Source organism: Centrocercus urophasianus, unplaced genomic scaffold (genome assembly GCF_019232065.1).
Source record: "Centrocercus urophasianus isolate 14NV4802_14NV808 unplaced genomic scaffold, USGS_Curo_1.0 seq_34, whole genome shotgun sequence".
Taxonomy (NCBI): domain Eukaryota; kingdom Metazoa; phylum Chordata; class Aves; order Galliformes; family Phasianidae; genus Centrocercus; species Centrocercus urophasianus.
In genome coordinates this window covers 7,249,684-7,271,487 of record NW_024884911.1, presented here as the reverse complement: position 1 = coordinate 7,271,487, position 21,804 = coordinate 7,249,684, and the positions used below count along the sequence as shown (strand labels likewise).

Genomic DNA, 21,804 nt, shown 5'->3' with positions numbered 1-21,804 from the left:
GGCCGACACACAGTATTTCTCTTCATCCTCTTCTCAGAAATCTGTTGCTTTTTGTGATGGACAAGTAATCCCACCAGATAAAGCAGGTGAGGGACACAGCCTGTAAAGCCTCAATTATTGAGTTGTTGTTATAAGATTGGTGTTATGCACTGTTTCTGTATCTCACTCCACAGTAACGCCTACCTCTTTGGAAAAAGGTTCCTGTTCTGTTTGCATCTAGATGTTCAGATGTTCTTTCTGAAACTTTCTTTTGGCTGTCAAGTATCAGAAAGTGCTGAATTCACATAGGAACTTCACTGATAATGACACGGCATCTGCCACAGGCATCTTGCACTACCTTCCTTCTTGTGGAAGTTGAAGAAAAGCTATGTACCAGAAAGGGTACATGTGTTTTGGTGTGCAAATACCAACTGTCTGCAGTAACCAGGGGAAATGAAATGCATCCCTCATCTGTTTGTATTGCAGGCTATGGAGCACCATATGGGTACAGTACAGCTGCACCAGCTTACGGTACGTACAGCCCAGTAATTAACAAATTAGAAAATACACAGAAATTCTTGTGCCAGTCCAAATGTGGCAGTCCAAGCTGGCTTAGAGTTTACAGTAGAAATTTAAGAGATTAAAGCTCTTAAACTGTGACTACAAGAACACTTCTATGCCATAACCTTGTGGTTCTTTTTTGGTTGGAGTAGTTTTTTTGCCTATGCTTTGCCTGATCTTGTGGAAGGACTGCTTGTTCTAATTGCCTGTTCCCTCTCATACTGAAACTGAAGTAGTTTTCTTACTTTTTACAGCCAATCTGTGCTCCATTCAAAGACTACCGAAGGGCCTATGTCAGCATCTCTGAGCAATATTTATCTAAGTGACATTAAAATCATTGGCAAAATATTTGTCTACAAGTTTAACTGGCTTGTGGACTAAGCTCCCTTACTATAGGCAACTCCATGAAATATCCAGTACAGTCTGTGTGCATACACAAGCCAATCCCCAACAAGCACACCCCCTTGCTGCAGGCTAAAACCACTGCTACTTGGGACAAACAGAATGATTCTGTGTAGCTTATACTGTGATTAGGCTGCAAGGATGGTAGTATATGGTCATTTGCCACAATGGTTTTTACTAAGACATGCAGTAAAATCAGGCTGGTAAAGGATTGGTTTCATGAAGACAGTAAAATAAACTAAAATTTAGCAATGATGGGAAAGGTTTTTCTTACTTCAACTTCTCCCTACTCACCTGTGTTTGTTTTTTTTTTTTTTAATGCTAGACTAACATAGCAGATTTATCTCTATCTGGCCCTTTTGGTTACTTTGAATGAGGTTTATGTGGTAATGGGAGCAAAGGAGTTTGGAGTCAGTGATATGTCCTGGCACACAAAAAAACAAACCCTGCATCTACTAGAACTGGTACCAGTGTCCTCACTTGTCACAGAGCAGGAGGGAAATCCTGCTACTCAGATGACAAGCTGGGTACATTTCAAGGTCTGCAGTTTTTTTTTCACATGGAAAACCACACTTGCATTCCTATTTCCTAGCTTTTGTCATATTTATAATAGTTGTTCCTTTCCAATTTGTATAGCTTGGAAAATACCAACTCCCCAGATAGCATTGTAAAAGTTAGAAACAGTTTCAAATATTTATTTCATCACTTCCTTTTAGAGGTATGAGCTATAAGCATTGGAAAAATGGTGCTGCTTTATTGAAAATATTCACTTTGCTTGACTAAGACTGGCTGGTCCTATTCTATACTTCTACAGTGGAAAGGGGAAGTACAGTGGACAGTGGGCTGCACTTACAAGTGTGGAATTCTCCCTTGTAAATTCAAGTAAACCTCTCTAGCTCTGCAAATCCTGTCTCACTGACTGGCCAAGTGCTTTGAAAAATGGCAGCTGACAGCTGTGCTTTCCTATTGGTATGTTCTGTACACTGACCTTTTTTTCATGTTTTTTCAAGGAAAATAAAAGGGAATTAAGTTTATAGCTTATTTCATGGCATGCATTTAAAAAAAGAATCCCTTTACTTCTTTCCAACCTGTAGTGACTGGCTATAGCCTACATCACTAGATACCTGCCCATATGTATTTTTACAAGCCAGAGCATATAGTGACATAACACAAATCCTTTCCCAGCTGAAGACAGAACTGTTACCAATGTTCTGCAGTGACTTTCACTTGCGGCTTCTTATATTCCTTTCTTCGTTCCTTCTGTTTCATGTTTTTCTCATGATGCTTATTTTGGGAGCTGGATTTAATCCCTTATTTGTGTATATGTGACATATCACTGACTTCAAAGCGTTGTGGAATTGGATGCCCCCATTTTTCACATAAAGAGTTTCTGTTTTTAATGTCTGATGACTGTGATGCAAAGTACTGGGATAATGCTTTTTGGCTGTAAGGTAAACGTCTCTCTGCCTTTGTAAGCTGTTGCATGTTGGGAAACTTCACTTTGATCATTTGATGCTCTGGAATACCTGCTGTTGCTGCTTTGTGATTTCTAAATGGATACGTAGGTTAAAAACTAGTATATAAATAGGAAAGAATATTTTTGAAAAGCATTTAATTGTGCAGAAGCTTGTGAGGCCACAAGAACTCTATAATAATCATGAAATCAGGCATATATTAATCTTTCCAGACTTGCAACTTCAATACAGGATAGCAAATGCAAAACAAAGAAGATACAGAATTTACTGTAGGTGCTTGATTTCTGACTGATCTACACAGATGCTTATCAGAACTGCAGTTTCCCTGTGAATTTTCTTCTATGCATAGCAGTTCCTGTCTAGAATATCTGCAGCTGCAACTGGGCTATGAAGTTAGAAAACAGAATGAGGTAGTAGAGATGAAGCTATTTCAAAATGAGAGTTAAAATTCAATCTCTTTTCAACAAAACACATTCTCTTTTGAGAATACTGCTTAATTTTACAAAATACAGGGACAAAAATAAAAGCAAACTTAATGCTAACCATCTGTTTGAAATAGCACAAAGTGTTGAAATGTTACTGTTTGAGACTCTGCACCCTAAAATGACATTGATTGATTTGGAAAAAGGTTAATGCAAACATGATTATAAGCTCTTATCTGACTTTCTTGGATCACTGAACTTATTTGGAGTCCTCTCCCTTTTTTCTCTCTGTAGGTTTACCCAAGAGAATGGTTCTGTTACCAGTTATGAAATTCCCAACTTATCCTGTTCCCCACTACTCATTCTTTTAGCAAATGGCAGAAGCTAATTCCTATTGATTGAACAACACAGTACAGTACAGAATGTTAGAAGAAAAAAGCCTTTTTATCCTGTTTCCTTTGAACACATACTTGAGCAAAGTCATTTGTAAAGAAACATCTTTTTCCTACTTTTTGATTTTAACAAAATGCAAATTTAGTTCTCTAAAACTTGAAAAAAAATGTTCTGTGAAATGTTACCTCATTTTCAAATAACTTATACCAGCCTTCTGTTATAGGGAAGAACTAGAAGCTTAAACCTTACGTTTTAAATGAAGTATCCAATTATGTAAAATTAAATTTGTGAAGGATGTATAGAATATAAAACACTGATCACAAATAAACTGTTTTGTTGTAACACAAGAGTACTGCCTGTTTCCTAATGCAGTCGCACAGATTCAGTTAATGACCTGTACTTGTTGTAGGGTTACTTAAAGTCTTAAAGTAGGGCGTAGTTCTTTAAAAAATAATAATAAATTAAAAAAAACCAACAACCACACAACAGAAACTTCACAGTTAAAATACAAGTTTGTAAATATTATGGTCTGTAATAAACTTAGTAAAATACGGGTTAGATATTGTTTTATTTTATAGAGCTAAGCATCAGTACCTGAGTTTCCTTAGGACCTTTAAAGTCAGCATACTGAAATTCTCAGTGACTTCAGTCTTAATTATCCAAGATTTTTCATTTGTACACAGAATACTGAAAAACAAACAAAGGGAATTAATGTTAGACTGTCTCTTTGTGTTAGGTTACATTCTGTGAAAAACAACAATGGAATTTCCCACAAAAGGACTCATTATGTAATTACAGCTATACACAATTAAGTCCGTATTGCCCAGAGAAAGGACAACGATAACATTACAGTCAGATTCTTTAGAACTCAAAAACTGCTTGTTTTCCTTTCGTTTTTTACAAAAAAAAAAAAAGAAAAAAAAAGAAAAAAATGCAATTGTTCTTGTGGCCTTCTTCACTCTTAAGATTGTCTGCCCACCCTTGATTTTCCATTCACTATTTTTTCAGTAAGGGTTTTATTTGTTAATTTCTTATGAAAACAAAAGGTTCTCCTTTTTCCCCTTACATTTACAAGAATCTAAAGCAGCAACAAGGTCCCCATGAAAACTTGCTATTTAATTGTCCCAGTTCTTGTTGAGTGCTGCTGTGGAAAGTGACACACTTCAGCCATAGGCCAGTACTTTTCTTAAGTTAGTGCTCAAACCAAATGAATTCTTTTCAGATTAAGGAGCGTGCACACCTGTCCTGGGATCCCAGACAGGTCCCAGCTCCACGCTGTCTCCATGTATTTTAGAATTATGCACAAAACCTGCTGTAGGCTTCAAGCAGTCTTTATTAAGGTATCACCCCCACAAAATAAGCAGCACTGTGGTTGTACTTCTCAGACCTCACCAGTTGTTCTTCCAGAGGTTTGCTTTAGGTCATGCTCTTTTCAAGACTGTCTTATGCACTGCTCCCCAACAGACTTCGCTGTTGAGGCAGAGGGGTGCTTTATTTATGAAGAGGATCTAAGAACTGCTTAAAGCAATGTAAAGTTCCTCCTTTTCTCCATCCCCTCCATTACAGGGAAAGAAATTACACATCAGCTTAATAAGGGGTGGCTTATATAACAAGCTGCTCTTAGAATTAACTGCAGCTTTGAAGCTAAGTATTTGTGCTTAGAAATATTTCTATCTTTAAATGGTTTTTCTTCTGCTGTAGCTCTCACTTTTGTTTGGTGCTGGTGGTACTTTAATAAAAAATGAAGATCTACTGACAAGCAGCGATGAACCTGCTGTTGTCATACGCGCATTAGTGTTGAAATAAAGAGCAGGGTCTGGAGGATGTAACCAAATTGAGTGGTGCTCATAAATCACCAACACATTTTGCTGGCCTATGGATGAAAGGAAGCCATCACGGAGCAGAAAAAGCATGGCTGATAAGAGCCCATTTTTGTTAATCAAATATTCATTAAAGGAATATTTCCTCTGCACACGTTTTTCTCCTTTCCCTCCTGCCCCTCCTCCCCCCGGCCCGTTTTGGAGTTCCCAATTGGCAACTGTTTTCTTTTTCAATAATCCCCAGATTTGTAAAATTTTCTAACAAAATAATGTCTGAACCAATTGTATACAATAAACATTTGTATACCAAAGAACTTGTTCCTTATTTCAAAACAAGGAGGGCGCTATGCTCTTTTCCAACATGATGGCAGTCATTTCAGACAATTGATAAAAGTCTTTTTTTTTTTTGTCATTTGTTGGGAGTTACTAACCACATTGTAAACTTGCCCCCCCTTGCTGCATATTTTACATTTCTCTGCTTTACTGGAAATATGAATGAGCTGTCAGTTCTTTGTTTAGAAAGTGGTAACCTTGGACAGTGTTAGATGTTTCAATACCTTCACAGAATTCAAAGTGCCCATTTTACAATGAAAATTCCACTTGCAGCTGAAAGAGCAGAGAAATTTAAATGGAGCTTTAGCTTCAGCCACTCTCTGAAATTAACATGAAGTTTTGCTTCTCTGCTCTTTTCCCACTGTAGGTGGTTTTTTCATTGACAGTCCCTATTGCCAGCCTCTCAGCATCGCACCTTTTATTATTCACTTGGGCCCTCAAGATTTCTTCTCTGACTTCTAGAACCATCAGGTTGTGTGGCTCGAAATGGCATTTTGTACATGTCTTAAAAGCAAGAACAAAAGTGGCTCGTTTTGAGGTTTCTCAACTTCAGACATGGAATCTGAATTTTTCCTTTTTTTTTTTCCTTCCAAAGTGCTTTTCTCACTTCTTGAACTTTGTTCCATTTAATGAAAAGCAATACTCCAAGCCACAGTCCTTTCTTTGGGTACATAGCAATAGATGTGTATATACTTCTGGTTATTTTCTTTACATTAGGAGAGAAAGATTGGTCTAGAAGGGGTGGGCTTAAGGGGGAGGGAAAAACAAAACAAGACCCAGCAGGGCGCTCGCTTCAAGCAGTGAATCCTGCACTGACTTTCCATACTTCAGTATTTTAGAATTTTAATACTATGGTTATTTGCATGTTTCCTATACAAATTGCTACAAAGACTTACAGTGGTCAATTCTGAAGCAGTAGTGCTTTGTACCATTGTACATGTCAGCACACATGAAATGTAGCAAAAAGCCAGGAAAATGTAGTATATTTTTCTCCAAAATATAACTAAAAGTTATTCTTTCTCTCTCTCTCTCTCTCTTTCTTTACCACATCATTAATGTGAGGCACAAAAAGGGTAGGCCTGAACTTGACTTTGAAATAGTTGCTTTTGTGTCTCTGAAAATTATCACCAAATGATAGGAAAATGTAGTATCTGGTCAATCTCCAGATCAGGATCTTTGCTGCTATTATTTACTAGTTGGGTTTTTTCCTTCTAAGTATTTGTTTATTGATACTCTAAGATTGTGAATCAGTAATCAGCAATAACTGAAAGGTAAATGTCTTTGCTTATGTAAATGGTATTGGAACATCTATATATTGCAGTTAAGACTTTTGAGCAGCTTTCAGCAGGTTAATACCACTTTATTCTCATTCTCTCCGGACCTTCATAGCCATATGCACTTGTATAAAATAAGCAGAAATTTAATGACTGTAAGCTGAGATCGTGATATAAAAGGTAAGAGATTTTATTTTCAGCTTAAAAAGTATTTTTACTGCTTTTTTTTCCTAGAAACCTCACTTACCTGTGAAAGTCTTGTATATGGTACGTTTTTTATTATTTAACTCTGTGTTTAAACAAGTAATACTTAGGTCTGAATTCCAACTTTTTACGTTGTCAAGGCCAGTTCAAATATTCTGCTTTGAGTTTAATGAGAAAATATTACTTAATGCACGTAAGAAATAGTTTGGTTTTATCAGCAGACTGTTGTACTTCACATATCCTTTTGCACAGCCTAGAAAGCTGTCCTGACAGTGCTGTGTGCGAGGCACTGCATTCCTTGCATACTTGCTGAAAACATTCGGGTAGGTACTGAAGCCACAGCCTGCGCTGAAAGCCACACCAAGGTGACAGGGATGTGAAATAAAAATGCCAGGTGGAATATGAACGCTATCTAACTTGTAAGAGAAATTATCTCCCTGAACTACTAAAGCTGAACTCCAAATGAAGAATGAAGAAGTTTGATATTTATTACAGTTTAAAGCTGCAGAGATCAGATTGCACTAGGCCAAGTTAATTCACAAAGCAGCCGATCTGCTTTCCTCTAGTGGGCACAGCAGGAGATGGGAAGGCAGGCAGGCAGGGTTTAAGCCTGCATGAATAAATTGTTCAGCTGTAGTTTTCTAAAGATAGAAATGAAAATAGAGACATCCATAAATATTTTCAGTGCTGAAGTAGATGTTTTAACTAATGTTTTACACAGGGGAAAATGGTTTCCGACTTATATGGTGCACATGATACGTGTAGTTTTAAAATAGTTACTTTTTTAATTTGCATTTATATAACCTTACATTATGCAAAGTTGCATAGTACAGTGCTGCTCAGCTGCAATACTTGCAGCACTTGAAGTTGCTGGAAACAACTGTTTTTATATTAAAAAAAAAGGGGGGGGGGCGGGGAGTGGGGGGAGTGGGGTGATGTATTAACATTTTAGGGTCTCATTTCAGAGATGAAAGCATTAAATAGCCCTGACTGATCACAGTTCATACTGGTACAAAATCAGAAAAATACTTGGCATGAAATATGTAGTAGTAAATCAGACCCAAAGCTTGTTATTTTGCATCAAAATATAATGCCAAAAACAAACTGTATTTCATTTCAAAATTGAAAACATCAAACTCGGTAAATAACTGCATATGTAGGTTCTCCATAATCGAGGATATGTCTGGGTAAAATTCATAGGCTGATGTAGAAAAATAGCTGTCAAATTTTGTTAGTTTAGCTAATGTTGGTGGAAACTTGACCTTGCAAGTGGCCTATGTGCTTGCACTGGAGGAAATGAACTTAAGGAACTTTACCATGACTTGCCTGTTAAAGCACACAGCCATTTGATTACATTTGCAGGTGCAACTGATGAGCCATCAGGATGTGCTTCCTATTTGGTGGTGCAGATTTTCATCTTCTGTTACCTTCAAGGTGCAAACGCAGGGCTTGGTCTGAAGCTCATTTAAAATTCAGTTCATTCTTTCAGCTTGTCAGGCTAAGCAATCCTGATCGTGGAGCAGCAGGCTGCTCTGCTTCCTCTGGTATTGTATATGCTTCAAGGCAATGTTATGGTGCATTATAATGAACTTCTCTTGAGTATTCCTTTCCTAGGTTTAAATCAGAATGCTTACAGTCTGACAAGCAGTCATCTGTCCAGTTCAAGAACTGAATAATGAGATGTCTTGCTAACTACTTTGATCTCTCTTTTGTGGCCTGTATTTGGCAGCTTCATTTCTGTGCATCGCTTTCCATCAGCATTGTTTTGCCTGTGAACATCCACATTTTTCTGTCATTACTGCTTTACCCTAAGCATTCTGCCCTTACTACTTTGCTTGGAATCTTCACTTTCTTGGATCTTCTCCTTTTGTTCACTGAAAAGATACTGAATTTCTTTGGTATGTTTTTGCTCATAAAGCTGTAGATACCTCCAAAATTTGTCCTCATGGCTTTGCTGCACCCTTTCTCAGTAGGATGGATGACATTTCCTGATGTTGAAATACATACTGCACTCTTACATCTGTTTGTTTTTTTTAAGCCATTTGAAATGGCTGGTAAGACAGCCCAGGAACCTCAGCTATTGATGGTGGAACTTGAGCAAAACATTCATGTGCTGAAGTGTCACTCGTGAGTTCCAAACATGCCTACTGCATGAGCATTTGAGAGAATAGTTATGGACTAAATTCTAAGAGTAACTTTTAACTTAACTGAAATGCCAGGCTATTATTTGATGAGTAAACTGGATAACAGCTGCTCGATCGATTTTGTAACAACCACTGTTACTCCAAGGCAGAAATAGAATCTGCTTTCTTTTGCATAAATACTTGCTCATTGCCTTTTTAAAAGACATCTCACGGGAGCATGTTTGAAGTGCCTTTTCTGTGAGCCTGAGGTCTGCTATTTGATGGTTACTGAGCTGTGTCTTTCTAGATACACCCAGCAGTAAAATGTGGAAACTGGTTCCATGTGCTCTGTGTAGCTGCTATCTTTGTCAATTTGTAGGAACGTGTCTGTGAAGCAAAAAATGTTATAGTTTGAAATTCTGATTCATGAAAAAAAAAAGAATTCTGAAAAGTACCTTTCAACTCCTACATATCAATAGGACATTTGGGAAAGATCCATTCACTTCCCACCTTAACTCTAGTTTTAGCTAACCAGATGCTAACAGTGTGTATTTTGGGAGATGATGTCTGGCACTCAAAGGATTAAAAGAAACCAGAACTTTACAATGAAAAACTGGCCTGTGCAGTCTGGATTGGAGCATTTACAGCATTATAAGGAGCATAAGCAGCATTTACACTGACTTCAGAAGAATAATGTGAGCTTGAGTGGCCTGGTTGGTTGACACTGAGAGAAGTAAAGCTATTTACAGAATTGAGAGATTAAAATGCAGACTCTTCCATTGTTAAAATTTATTTGCCTTTAGCTGCTCTTGAGTACAAACCTGTAATCATGCAGGTACTTACTTTGCCTTTATAACAATTTGGATTTCATGGAGCTGCATGAGAGAGAAGAGTATAACCAGCCTGCTGAGTTACCCATGCATGACAGCAGTCTTCACCTATGAAAATCCCTAGATCCTGTACACTGCTAACCATTCTTCACCATTTTCCTTCCTAATGAGTGAGTGGCAGCTGGAACGCTTGTCAATTTACCCAGATATGAAACTCTGTATTTTGAAGGAATTATATATTTTTTGCAAGGAAACTTAAATCCTGCTTTGCCAGCCATGTCAGATTTCTACAGGCATTTTCTGTCTGGAGATGGCTTTCAAACTGGAATGACTGGGAAGTGCACTGCCATCTTGAGCAAGTGTTTTACCTGTACATCATACAAACACTATATCAAAATCTGCATAAACCTTTTGAGATCTATTCCATCACCATCCTGTGCTTGAAAGCTTGTACGTTACAGAACCAGAACTGAGTAACAGTGAAAGCACTTGGCCAGGTGAAAGCATGGTGCACGATGCTTCCTGCCACCATGTCCTCCCTCTGCCAGGGCTTGCTGACTTCCTTAAGCGCACATTCAGGAGTTGGACCACAGTGACCTTATTCCTGGGCACTGAGCCACACAGATGGAGGGAGGCCAGCCTCTACCCATGAAGAGTCTGTGTAATGTGCAGCCTCTGTTGCCCAAGCAGTTTCTGTTGGACACTGTACACAGTCCAACTCTCACAACGACAATTTAGTGCCTGGGTAGGTGGTTCCTGATCTGTCTAATTTGTTGTCATGTAGCCAATGTGAGTTAATAAAATGATTCAGCAATTGTCATGGATCCTGCTGAATGTGTCATGGATCTGCTGACCCTGCTGCCATAACTTTCATTGCACTTACTTAAATACCCTTGCTACTGTTTTTTGTGCCTACCTCTTCCAAATTTCCTTCTAACATCCCTGTAAATAACTGATTCTTGTCTGTATATGTTTCTAGATTCTTGAATGCTTTTAATTGGCATACAAAGAGTTCCAGGGAAGCAAGTTTTCCTAGAAAGTCATCCATTTGCTGAGGGACTATTTCTACTCATGCAAACATCTGTGACAACTATTCTAATATCTTTGATCTTTCTTTAATAACACTTGCCTTCTGGCAGGAAAAAAGATTTAAAGTGCATCTTATCCAATTCCAAAATTATTTGTGTGTTTTTCCTTTAATTGGACTGCGAAGCAAAACTTCCCCACCCTGAGTTTCTTGTGTTACCAGGTAGAAAGAGGAGTGGCATGGAAACTTTACAGGTGGCCTGGGGAAGAGATCTCCAGGCTGGAGGTGTTCAACTGTGGGACATCAATCCCCTGCAATTCAAAAACTCATAAACGCAAGCAGCTTTAGTGTGCCATCCTTGATCCAGTCCAGCCATGTCCTCAGAAAACCAGTCTGTATGCCTCGGTATTTTCAGTCAGCGATCTCTGACAGAAATAGCATAGAAACACACTGTCCTTGCTTCCTTTATACTTCTGCATTTGTACTTTAAGAACCAGTGGATCATCACAGTCTAGTGGAGATCCCTGAACTTATAAACAAATAGCAAACAGCACTTCAGTCTTAGACAAGATTCTAAGTTTCTCTTTGCCTCCTTTGCTCCACAGGCTAACATGCAATAATTGTGCATTATTACTTAGTGCATTTAGCTAAATTCTCTTTAGACAGATGCATTTTAATTAATAAAGAGAAAAAACTTCCTCCCACCCTCAAGTGAGTTCCAAATCACAGAAGCAGCTCACAGAAAAGGCTTCTACTTCCTCAGGCTCTGTGAAACAGCATAGGAACTCTACAAGGATTGGATTCTTTTGGATACATGACGAGATATGTTCTGAATGAGTTATGTTCAGATTGCTGTTCTCAGCTGGAAAGCAGACCGGTACCCTTCATTTGCCAAAAAAAAAAAAAAAAAAGAAAATAAGCTCTCTGCTGGATTCACTGAGAAATTCCATTCAGTGCAGCTGTACTGTGTGAAGAAGCAGTAACTGAATGTTTGGGACACAAACCCTTGCAAGCTTCCTGTTGGGGAAAAACAAAAAAAAAGGAAAAAAAACAGTACTGAAAAATGAGATACTTTACTGACTTGTTCAAAGTGAAGCAAAGGTGTATCACAGTTGCATGCACTATCTACAGTACGAGACAGTCTGTCTAACAACTCACTGGTTTCACTGCTCTGTTTTAACAGATCTGATTTGCTGTTAAACTGATCCTTACTGTAAGGCAGAAATTCTGTTAAAGTCATTTTAGAGGATTCACTGAAGAAACTCAGTACCCAGTGCTTATGGGTTATGAAGCAGCTTTCATTCATATTTTCTTTAGAATGTTAACCATTTAAACTAGTAATTGTTTGACATTAAGAGAATTCTCATCATAAAGCTGATTATAAAGCTGGAAGAAATTCTTTACTGGGAGGGTGGTGAGACACTGGAACAGGTTGCCTAGTGAGGCTGTGGATGCCCCCAGAGGATCCACAGGGATCCCTAGGAGGTGTTCCTGTCTATGGCAGGGGGATGGAACTACATGATCTTAACATGATCTTCTAAACCAAACCATTCTGTGATTTGTTTCTCAGCCCCGTAATTATGTCTCTTTAGCTTAATAATTTGTCGTCTAAATCCATGCCTATTTATGTGCAGGCTCTTTAGTACCCTGAAATACCTTGCCGTTTCCCACTGTACTCACAGAAATGGTAGTGATTCATCTGTTGTGTGCAAGTGGTAAGCCAGGTAACAGGTAATACAGAAACATGATGGGACGCACACAGCCTTGCGCCTGCAGACTGGGGTTTTTCAGAAGAGGGTGTTCTTTCTGCTAGACCTAGCTGACACCACACAGGCATTTGAATGCCTTAGCAAAAGTTGTTCTGAGTTTTGTGAGAGAAAAATTCACTTCAGTGTAAGATTCAATTCAGTGTTTTGTCTCCAGTTCATGTGGCTAAATGAAACATTCAGGCCAAATACTTACCTTGACGCTTAAGAGGAGCTGAATGATCCGAAGTGGTAAGTGAAGATGTGCAGCTCAAAAGCAAATTTCTTATTTTGTATGTTGTTTTGTTATGTATTTGGTGCCTTAACTCTTTGTACTCTACTGTTAAATATGCTGTACAAGAGGTAGTTTAGTGGTTAAGGGAACTTTAATGATGTTACTGAACTAGCCTACAGGAACTGTAGCAACAACTGAAGTTTCAGTGGGAGAGTTCTCTTGCATGTTTAATTAATAATCCATTGATAAATTGGAGCTGAAGAATTTAAAGAGCATATAAAAATGTTAGCCATAGATTGAGACAGAAGGTATCCAATTTCCAACTTGAAAGTTTTGTGGCAGGAAGATAAAGGTACAATCTCTTCTGTGCTGTGTAAACAAAAATGAAAATGTAATTCAGCTGCCCAGCACTGCATGTTTCTCAAAATCTCTAGACTCTGATCTCTACTATGACAAATCACACTAATTCTAAAGGACATTAATTGAATGTAATCATCCACTGGAACAGGGGAGCCGAGATGAGTTAAGAGTTGCAATAAATTAAAAAGTAAGTCCAAAATAGCATATGGACTTAATGCCTAATTCCTGCCTCTTACCTGAATCTAGAAGTTCCAGTTACCATAAGCCACTTTGCAGTTTACAAGGTGCAGTGCAGCTTCTACTTGAACACGTTTGCTTGCTGAACACACCTGGTCCTGATAGAATGCACTGAGAGAGAGAGAGAGAAGGAAAAAATGAAGGTAGAACGTTCCAGTTTGAGGACATTAAGTATAACAGACAGCAAGTTGGTGGAAAGATGAACTGCCTTTTCCAAAGCCATAAATACCAGTCTACAGTAAAAAAAGGAGGTTTGTCTACTATGGTAAATCAGCAGCCTTAATAAACAAAGAGCAATGGGAGGCAGTATTGGGTTTTTTTCCTATAGTTTGCAAGAAATTAGGTAAGAGGCTTAAGCTACCCATGTCACAAGCTAAAAGCTGCTGCAGCAGACTATATTTTTTTTCCACTTCTGTAAATAAGCAGGTAATGAAAAGAGGATGTGGAGAAACAGGAGAAATCCAGTGAACAAATTCTATTTGCCAATGGAACCCAATCCAGATGGGGAGACTGTTCCATGCAGTACACTAGTATGGGAATCCTAGCAACTTATTTGTACAATATTCTAGACAATTTGCTCTTGCACAGAACAGAATGGTAACAAAGGAAAGCAGATACTGCTTCCAGAACTACAGTTGTAATGTATGAATTTCAGATCACTAATACTGGTATAACTATGACAAAGTAGGTTCATCTTACCATGAAAGCTGTTTTGAAACTCTGTCCACTTACATTAAGCTAACAGCAAGTTTAATTATAACACTAATCTGTAAGGGAGTAGAGCAGAAGGTAAGTTTTACCTTGGCGCTTCAAAGCTGCTGTGAATAAGTTGATTAATAGTGTTCTATGGAAATAACTAGATGTACTTATTTATTTGTGCTCGTTTCTATGTTCTTAGAAAAGCACAAGCTTCTGTAAGCATAACCATCACAAAGCTACTCAGGGTACTTTGTCATCTCAGCAGTGGACACTAACTGCATCTTAAGTCAGCAGGCACAAATAGATCAAACTTAATTAAGAGGAACAGAGCATCTTGGCAGGTTTGCTTTACTACTGGTACTGTTATAATTTAATGATCTATGCATACAGAAATGTGTGTATTCCTGCACTTCTCGTATAACTTACAGTTCTGCAAGAGCATCCTGCAAACTGAACAAGTAAAACTCAGCACAGAGTATTATTCTTTCATTATTCCCACAAAGGGCTGTTTATAAGCAATTGCAGAGTGATAATGCTCGAAGCAGAATAGCTGTGGGCTGCAGAACATTGATATTCAGAGTAGTACAGCTTTCAGAAATTTAGTGATATGAATTATGAAACTTCTAATTCACTGTATAGATTATTTCTTGTGTTTTCAAACTAGCATCGCTAGTTCCCTGCTCAAAGTAATGGGATAAAGTCAAGTGTAGTTCTCCAACAACACATAATTACACAGAAATGTACTGGAACAAAATTGAGCTTATACTGCTGAGAGCATGTTCTACTATACAGAGCCATTCTCTGGGCAATGCTGCATCATTTAAGAGTGGGTAAATATGCCTTCAGGGCCAACAGAACACACAACAGATGTTTAAAAAATAACAACCCAGAAGAAGCCTTGAAGTTTTGTCCGCTCGTGCACTTATTCTTCCCTGAAAAAAGGTACAGGTACATTCAGACGTGTGAGTTATGTATCAGATATCACAAAAGCCTTTAAGGATGAATGTTTTAAAGGCAGTCTCCTTTGGACAGAAAATAAAGGAAGTTGTCTCTGTCTTCCAATTCCAAAGTACAGCATCTTATTTCTGATCCTAACCCTAAATCAATATTTATTGATCAAACTGACTAAGCTTTTTAGGTTGATGAGCTCTCTACAAAGCAATTCTGTTCTCCTCTTGAGCCTCTGCAGGGGCCAACGACTGGTGCTTAACTACTACTTCTACTGCAGAATGTCACCTGTCCTCCAGCTGTCTCAGAACCTTGTGTGACACTTGCACTTCTAAGAGAGCAACACTGCTGTGGGGGTAATTCTCAAAAGTGCTACATGCAGTGGAGCAAATCTCCGTGGGCTGCACACTTTCTAAAGTCCTGCCCAGGTCTTAGTGGCAAAGTTGAGCATGAAACCTGTACTGCCAAAAATATGTGGTATCTATGGGAAGATGACTTTGAGGAAAGGCTGCTGTCTTCCACATTCAACTTACAAACTTAAAAATAATAGTTAAAAAAAAAAGGTTGAGCTTCCACCAAAAATCACCACCACTCGAATCAATTCAAACAACTGCTGTTAATTTGGGCTAAAATTTCTCCCTGTGTAGCCCAAACTACCACCACCACCATCTGAAGAATTTTTAAACAGTCATCTGAGGGCAGATCTCTGCTAAGAGGGTGCATACTGCAAGGAAGACAGGTGATCTGGCAATGCAGTATGATGTTACTTTTCTAATGACAGTTACTCCAGGACCAGGAAAAGACCGAGGCAGGGCTTTGGAGCAGTGTTTCATGCTCAGCAAGCTTGCAGAGGGAAGGAATGCAATTCTATAAATCACTTGTACTGTATTTCTGTTTCTAGACTTGAATGAATTTCACTTTTCCTTTGTGGGTCAGCATAGTAAACACTAAAGCAAAGGTCTATTTTTATAAATCTCTTTCACCAGTTGAGAGGGCTGACCTGCAGCCACCAGATGGACTTATTTATCCACAGAGGACAGAATGTTTATTTTTACACTAAATTACTTACAGCACTGAATAAAAGAAAATAAGGCCTTTGAACTATCTAAATAATATCACCAAATTGCAGAAGTATGTACATATGGTGGACAGTTCCATCTTTCTTCCCAGTAAGTCTCTCAAAAGAAGTTACTCAGAAATAAACTTCCAAACAAAGTACAAGAGAGCCCAGTGATCTTACAACAGGTAATTTACGAACCAGGAGAAATCTCAATGAAGTGAGCTAGATCTACTCACTAGCTAAAAAAACCTGCAAATGTAAAGTAAATGGAATGCTCTTGGGATACTGAGTTGCTTCCTCACGTGATGCTGTACCCGGTACATTTGGCTTCATTTGACTTCTGTGTTGTGGTTTACATGCCAGCCACTGTTATAAACTGTACACAACACCTGTATTTGCACTGTAATCTTAATTCATTCGCCACTGATTGTAACCCAACGCCACAGACTTCTCTGTATATAAAACCATAGCCATGTCCCACTTGCTTTCAATAGCATACAATAAAGGCTTATATCTCTGTAAACAAAAATTATGTCCTTACTACTTATTTGGGTTCTTTAATTTTATTTTTGTTTGCAGTGAGGAAACTGGCTTTAAGGTTTTTTGAAGCCTGGGAAGCCATACGTCTGTCCTGTTTCAGTCAGGTAACAGGCACAGCAAAAGGTTAACACAGGTTTCCCAGGCTGCAGTCTTACCAGGTGGCTATTTAGCAAAGCTGCATTTTGGGTGATGGAAACTTAAAGCATGTTTACAGCGTAAGGAGCAGAATGCCCTCCTGCACAAAGGCTGCAACTGAATAAAACATAGGGGAGAAAGGTCTGCATATGCATGCTGAGGCACAGATATTGTGCAAGGGCTGCTGCACACAAATTCTGCTGGGGGTGCGACAGCTGATGAGAGCAGTAACACAAGACTGAGAAGACTGTGAAAATACTGGCCAGAAATGGAAGTTTTCCTTCAGAATAAAAAGCTGGACATTTTCTAGCATTTCGTTGATCGCTAAAATACGATGTCTGTTTTCTTAAAAGGTAAATTCGAGAATTTAAAAAAAAAAAAAAAAAAAAAAAAAAAAAAAAAAAAAAAAAACCTCTCACAAACTTTTATTCTATTCCACCCCCATCCCTTCATTCTATTTCCTAGAACACTAAATTCCTGGAGTCCCAGTTTGCCCTCTGCGGTCTGAAGCAAACCCAGGCCTCTTCTTTGTCCAGAGCCTCTGAGGGCACAACAGGATCCCAGGAAAACCACATGATTGCTGTTGTTTCTTCGAGGCTACAACTCACAGCTTCCTGGAACACACATGTCCAGTTGCCTGGAGTTACAGAACATGCTTTTATCCTAGAAACTAACACTAGCCATTTTATCAGAAGCCCTTATCTTCTAAGTGCTTTTTTCTGGTCCTTAATTCAACTTTTCAAATCTGACTGCACAGATTATTAATCCAATTCAAAGGAGATCAACTCTGAAGAGGTTTAAAAAGGGTTAGGAGCTGACTTCAGTCATGAGTGCTCTTAATAAAATGATCTGGAAAGCCACAGCCTAGCATATATACCAATGGAAATAAGAAGTGGTGTGTGACCTCTGCACTATGCAAAGCAGCGTGCAGCCAGCTGAGCCTGCAGTTGTGAGGCCAACAGCTCAGCTGGGCACATAGGAGCTACTGAGGGAACGAACCTCTGTACCAGAACTGCCTAGACCATGTTTCCTTTGCAAGGCAGCTCCATCAAATACTTAGAAGGTATGATCCAAAGAAGAACCGGCTGTAGTCAGTGAAGAAAACCCCATTAACAGTTGGCTGAAACAGAGGTCCATTTTACCCTACATACTGCCGTAATACTCTACCTATGTACACACAGCGTTAGCTAGCTTATTAAGAGGTCATTCAGAAAGCTACCTCAGGATTAGCATCTCAGAGGTGCTGAGCAGACTGACAGCCCTTCAACTGCTGCTCAGTGCCAGCTAATGAAATGCACTGGGTGTGCTCCAGCAGCAAGCCGATGCCCTGTGGCATCACAGGAACGAAACATGGGGTAGATCAGAGAGTGGCACATGGCATGAGTTATATGATGCCGATTCTAGATCTATAAAGGAGAGTATAGCTCTCTTTCCTCACTCCTTGGCCTGACATTGCTGGTCAAGGCAGCTACAGGGAGGCTGCTAGTTTAACCCCTTGTATCACTACTGTTCCATCCACCCCCTGCCAAAACAAACCACACAACCACTTCAGTCCATATACTTTTTCTCACCATAGTGCTTTATTGTTCCAACACTCAATGCCTGCAGCTGAAGGCAAGCAGTGAGCTCTCTAAGAGGAATAGCCCTCCCCAGGCTCAAGCCATTCCCACAGCTGCTTGACTGCACCAGGCCTGTCTTTTGCTGGCACAGCACTGAAGGGATCCCTGCAGAAGCAACCAGCTACTGAACAAGCAAGAAGTCCAGCTTACCTTGCTGCCATCAGCACTACTTTAAAAACCGGCATATGATACAAAGAAAACTCTAATAAAGGATTTGTTTGACAGCCATGAAGGAACAAGCCAGCTTGTCACTGTACGTGACCTGATGCATCTCCAAGCCTGCCCAGAAATTCACACAGCTAGCTCTAGTTTCACTTTTCAATGAACACCAACACCAAACAATCTAAATTCCATGCCCTACTGCCTCTTAATTTATTGACGTGGCTTGGCTTATCCAGGCGTCAGTTCCCTTTTCTCATGAATGACAAACAGATCGCAACTGCAGATCTGTTAAAGGCAGCTGTGATGTTGAGTACCATTGGAACCGGCAGGAAACTGCTCCAAACTGACTCCGAGGGCCCATTTCCATGCAGTCTGAGAAGAAAGGTGCTCTGATAGTGAAAGTCAGGAGCTACAGCTGGCAGATCTCATTCACTCATCTCAGTAGGAGTGAGGGCAGAGCCCTGGCTGTGCTCTATCTGACTGTGGGGTGGCGGCTCTTACTTAAGAGCTTTGCACTTGAAGGCAGAAAGCACCACGCTCCATAAACCATGCCACTGACAGCACGAAGTAAAAAATAAAGATCTATCCCTCCCAGCTCATGCTGCCCTGTACAGAAAATAGAGCTGCACAGATTCTCTGCCATTATTCCAATCCCCTGTTCCGTAAATTTTGTCTGCAAATAGCTGAGTCCCTCACAGGAGGCATCTGTTTACAACACCTGACAGAAGCCCAAAGGAATTGGGCCGCCAAGACTGGACTGCATGTCTGAGCAGCTATCTCAGGATATCTTACACTCTGCTTATTCTCTCACCTTGCATGCTATGTACACAAAGGGCACAGGGACCGTTCGGGGTTGTCTGGGACTACCGACTGACTTCTTTTATTATTGGAACAAAGTAAGAATTACACAGTGAAAGACAACACCCTCCCTGCAAAAATAACAAAACAATAACAAAACACTCAGACTAGGAAAAAAAAGCTGTGTTCAAATGAAAGTTGACAAATAAACTGAATTGAAGTATTTTAAATGGATCTCACTGAGAACAAATGAAGGAAAATTGGACAAAAATGGAAGAGCTTCCCACTTACATCATTACTGGCCCCACTCCGTCCCAACTCTTCTAGAGACATTAAAATGAGCTCAGAGATGAGGCTGCTGAATAGCTGCTGAAATCTAAAACCAGTCTGTTACTGTAATGCTGCAGGCACACAGCAGCTCTAGAGTCTGTGTTCATGTCTGTGCTAGCAGCAGCCACTTCATTCATAATTCAGAGAAGTCTGGCTCAGGCTTCCACAGCCCCTATGGCACACTGGGCTTTTCACATCCCATGCAGAAAACCCTTCAGGGCAATGCACAATCATCTTCTCTTAGAAACACCATCCCTCCCCCTCCATGCTAGAGGGAATTATGCTGCGGTCCTCTGTCCTGGGTAGGCAGAGAACTCAGATGTACACTGTAAGCAGCCAGCCTTCCTCCTCCTCCTTCCCATCCATTTGCTCTGGTGCATCATTATTAAATTACTTTAAAACCACTTCTTTAAACTAACACAGGCCTTCAGGGCACAGAAGGCATTAATTCACTTCCCTTTCTTGTCAGCCAAGAACTGTGCCAAAACCACAATGGTTTTCTACAGTTTTCTAAAAGGATTGATTAAAAAAAAAAACAAAACAAAACACACACTTTGGTCACACTGTGAAAGCTGATAGCGACACAGCTCTCAGTCTCAGTATTTTACTACTTTTTTCCTCATGCACAGAATTTGATTTAAAACGGCACAATTTTTTTCTCCTATTCCTTTCTATCCTATTTCTATCCCTATTCTATCGGATAAACTGGCCTCACAGATTAGAAAATCTCATCAGAGTCACTACAGTGTCACCTCCCAAAGTTCATCTATTAACACAGCTCTATGCTGGATCACAGACAACTCTATGCATTAACAGATGCTCACAGCAGGGAGTTTAAACACATTGCTTTGATGTATTCATACTTTTACACCAACTGTACACTCTGCATGATGAGGGCTTCTGCTTCCTATCTGGCAGCCTGCAAATCTCATCACTTCTGCACCTTCTGGCATCTGTGAGTCCACAGTGGCTGCGATTCTATCTGAAGCACTATAGAACCTTTCTGAAATACATTTGCCATACAAGCTGTCGATCGAGGAAGATGTTTGCAACGTCAGAACAAAAACAGTGTGTTCATTTCTGTAAAGCAAACTGTACTCTGAATTGTTACACCTCTGGAAACAGTCATGTACAGGGCTCCTCTGCACGCAGAAGGCCCATACTGCAGGATCATGGTAAAGCAAACAATTTTTGGCCACATCACAGCAACTGTAACTTACCAGTAAAAGCGATTAAAAAAAAATACTTTGCCCTAATTTTTTAAATAAGCAAAATTTAAAGTTTTTTTTTAAATCATATTCTGAAAAAAAATCACCATGATACACTTCTGCTGTAGTTTGGTATGCCTATCTCAAGCAGCATTATTAAAGCAAGAGAATAACAGAAAAACATATCAGTACTCTAAGCCAAGTTCAAGCTGTACTACAAATACATCCCGCAGATTGATTTCATATATACTTCAGTCTGATTTTGTTTTGTCCTTTCAGATCTTTTCATACAAGGGCATAACACAACTTCCAGAACAAAAGCCCACAGGAGAAAAACATGGAGCATCTTACTCTGCTAGCTGCTTCATGTACTTCACAGACTGCAGTTGGATTTACTAAAAGGAAATGAGAGGTCTTTGCTAACGCTGGGCATCTAGTATCCTCAGATTCCTCAGAAATCTCCAGGCTTAACGATTTCAACAGTTCATTCAAATAAGCAATGTCTATAAAACTTACTGAGAAGGGTCTGCATGCTGAAAGCCATTTTCCAGCACCAACACATCTTCCTGGCCCAGCTGTACCAGTGCAGTTGGTTCTTGCCTGTGGCAGCTCTGCCCCTGATCCCCTCCCACAGCCTATGGCAGCCACGGCCTCGCCAGTAGCACAGCTCCTCGAAGCACTGCCCAGCCTGGACCAAGCAACATCAGTGAAGCAGATGTTACTCATTTTTAGAGCTGGTCTGAACTAACCCCTATTCATTTCGAAAGAACCAACTGCTAGCACATCGATGAAGTCATTATTCTAATAGCCTACAACAACTTGTATTTGAGAGCAAAATGCTCTGATGCTGGCATCTGCATCTGAAAGAGAATATCTATCCAGAAC

At 39.6% G+C, this 21,804-nt stretch overlaps 1 protein-coding gene and 1 long non-coding RNA gene across 11 annotated transcripts in view; one reads left to right on the top strand and one right to left on the bottom strand.

Moving 5' to 3' along the window:
* Positions 1 to 3,574, top strand: part of LOC122166823 (spermatid perinuclear RNA binding protein) — a 48,536-nt gene extending 44,962 nt beyond the window's left edge. For all 9 annotated transcript variants that reach the window (XM_042830887.1, XM_042830888.1, XM_042830885.1 and 6 more), the window contains 2 exons: positions 466 to 510; positions 3,134 to 3,574. In XM_042830887.1, coding sequence (XP_042686821.1) covers positions 466 to 510; positions 3,134 to 3,210 — 122 coding nt within the window. In that variant the 3' untranslated portion in view covers positions 3,211 to 3,574. The remainder of the gene's footprint in view (positions 1 to 465; positions 511 to 3,133) is intronic.
* Positions 1 to 21,804, bottom strand: part of LOC122166829 — a 59,415-nt gene that overhangs the window by 34,306 nt on the left and 3,305 nt on the right. For both annotated transcript variants that reach the window (XR_006170889.1, XR_006170890.1), the window contains exons 2-3: positions 13,420 to 13,531; positions 3,827 to 3,919 (exon numbers count right to left, since the gene is read on the bottom strand). This is a non-coding gene — a long non-coding RNA (uncharacterized LOC122166829). The remainder of the gene's footprint in view (positions 1 to 3,826; positions 3,920 to 13,419; positions 13,532 to 21,804) is intronic.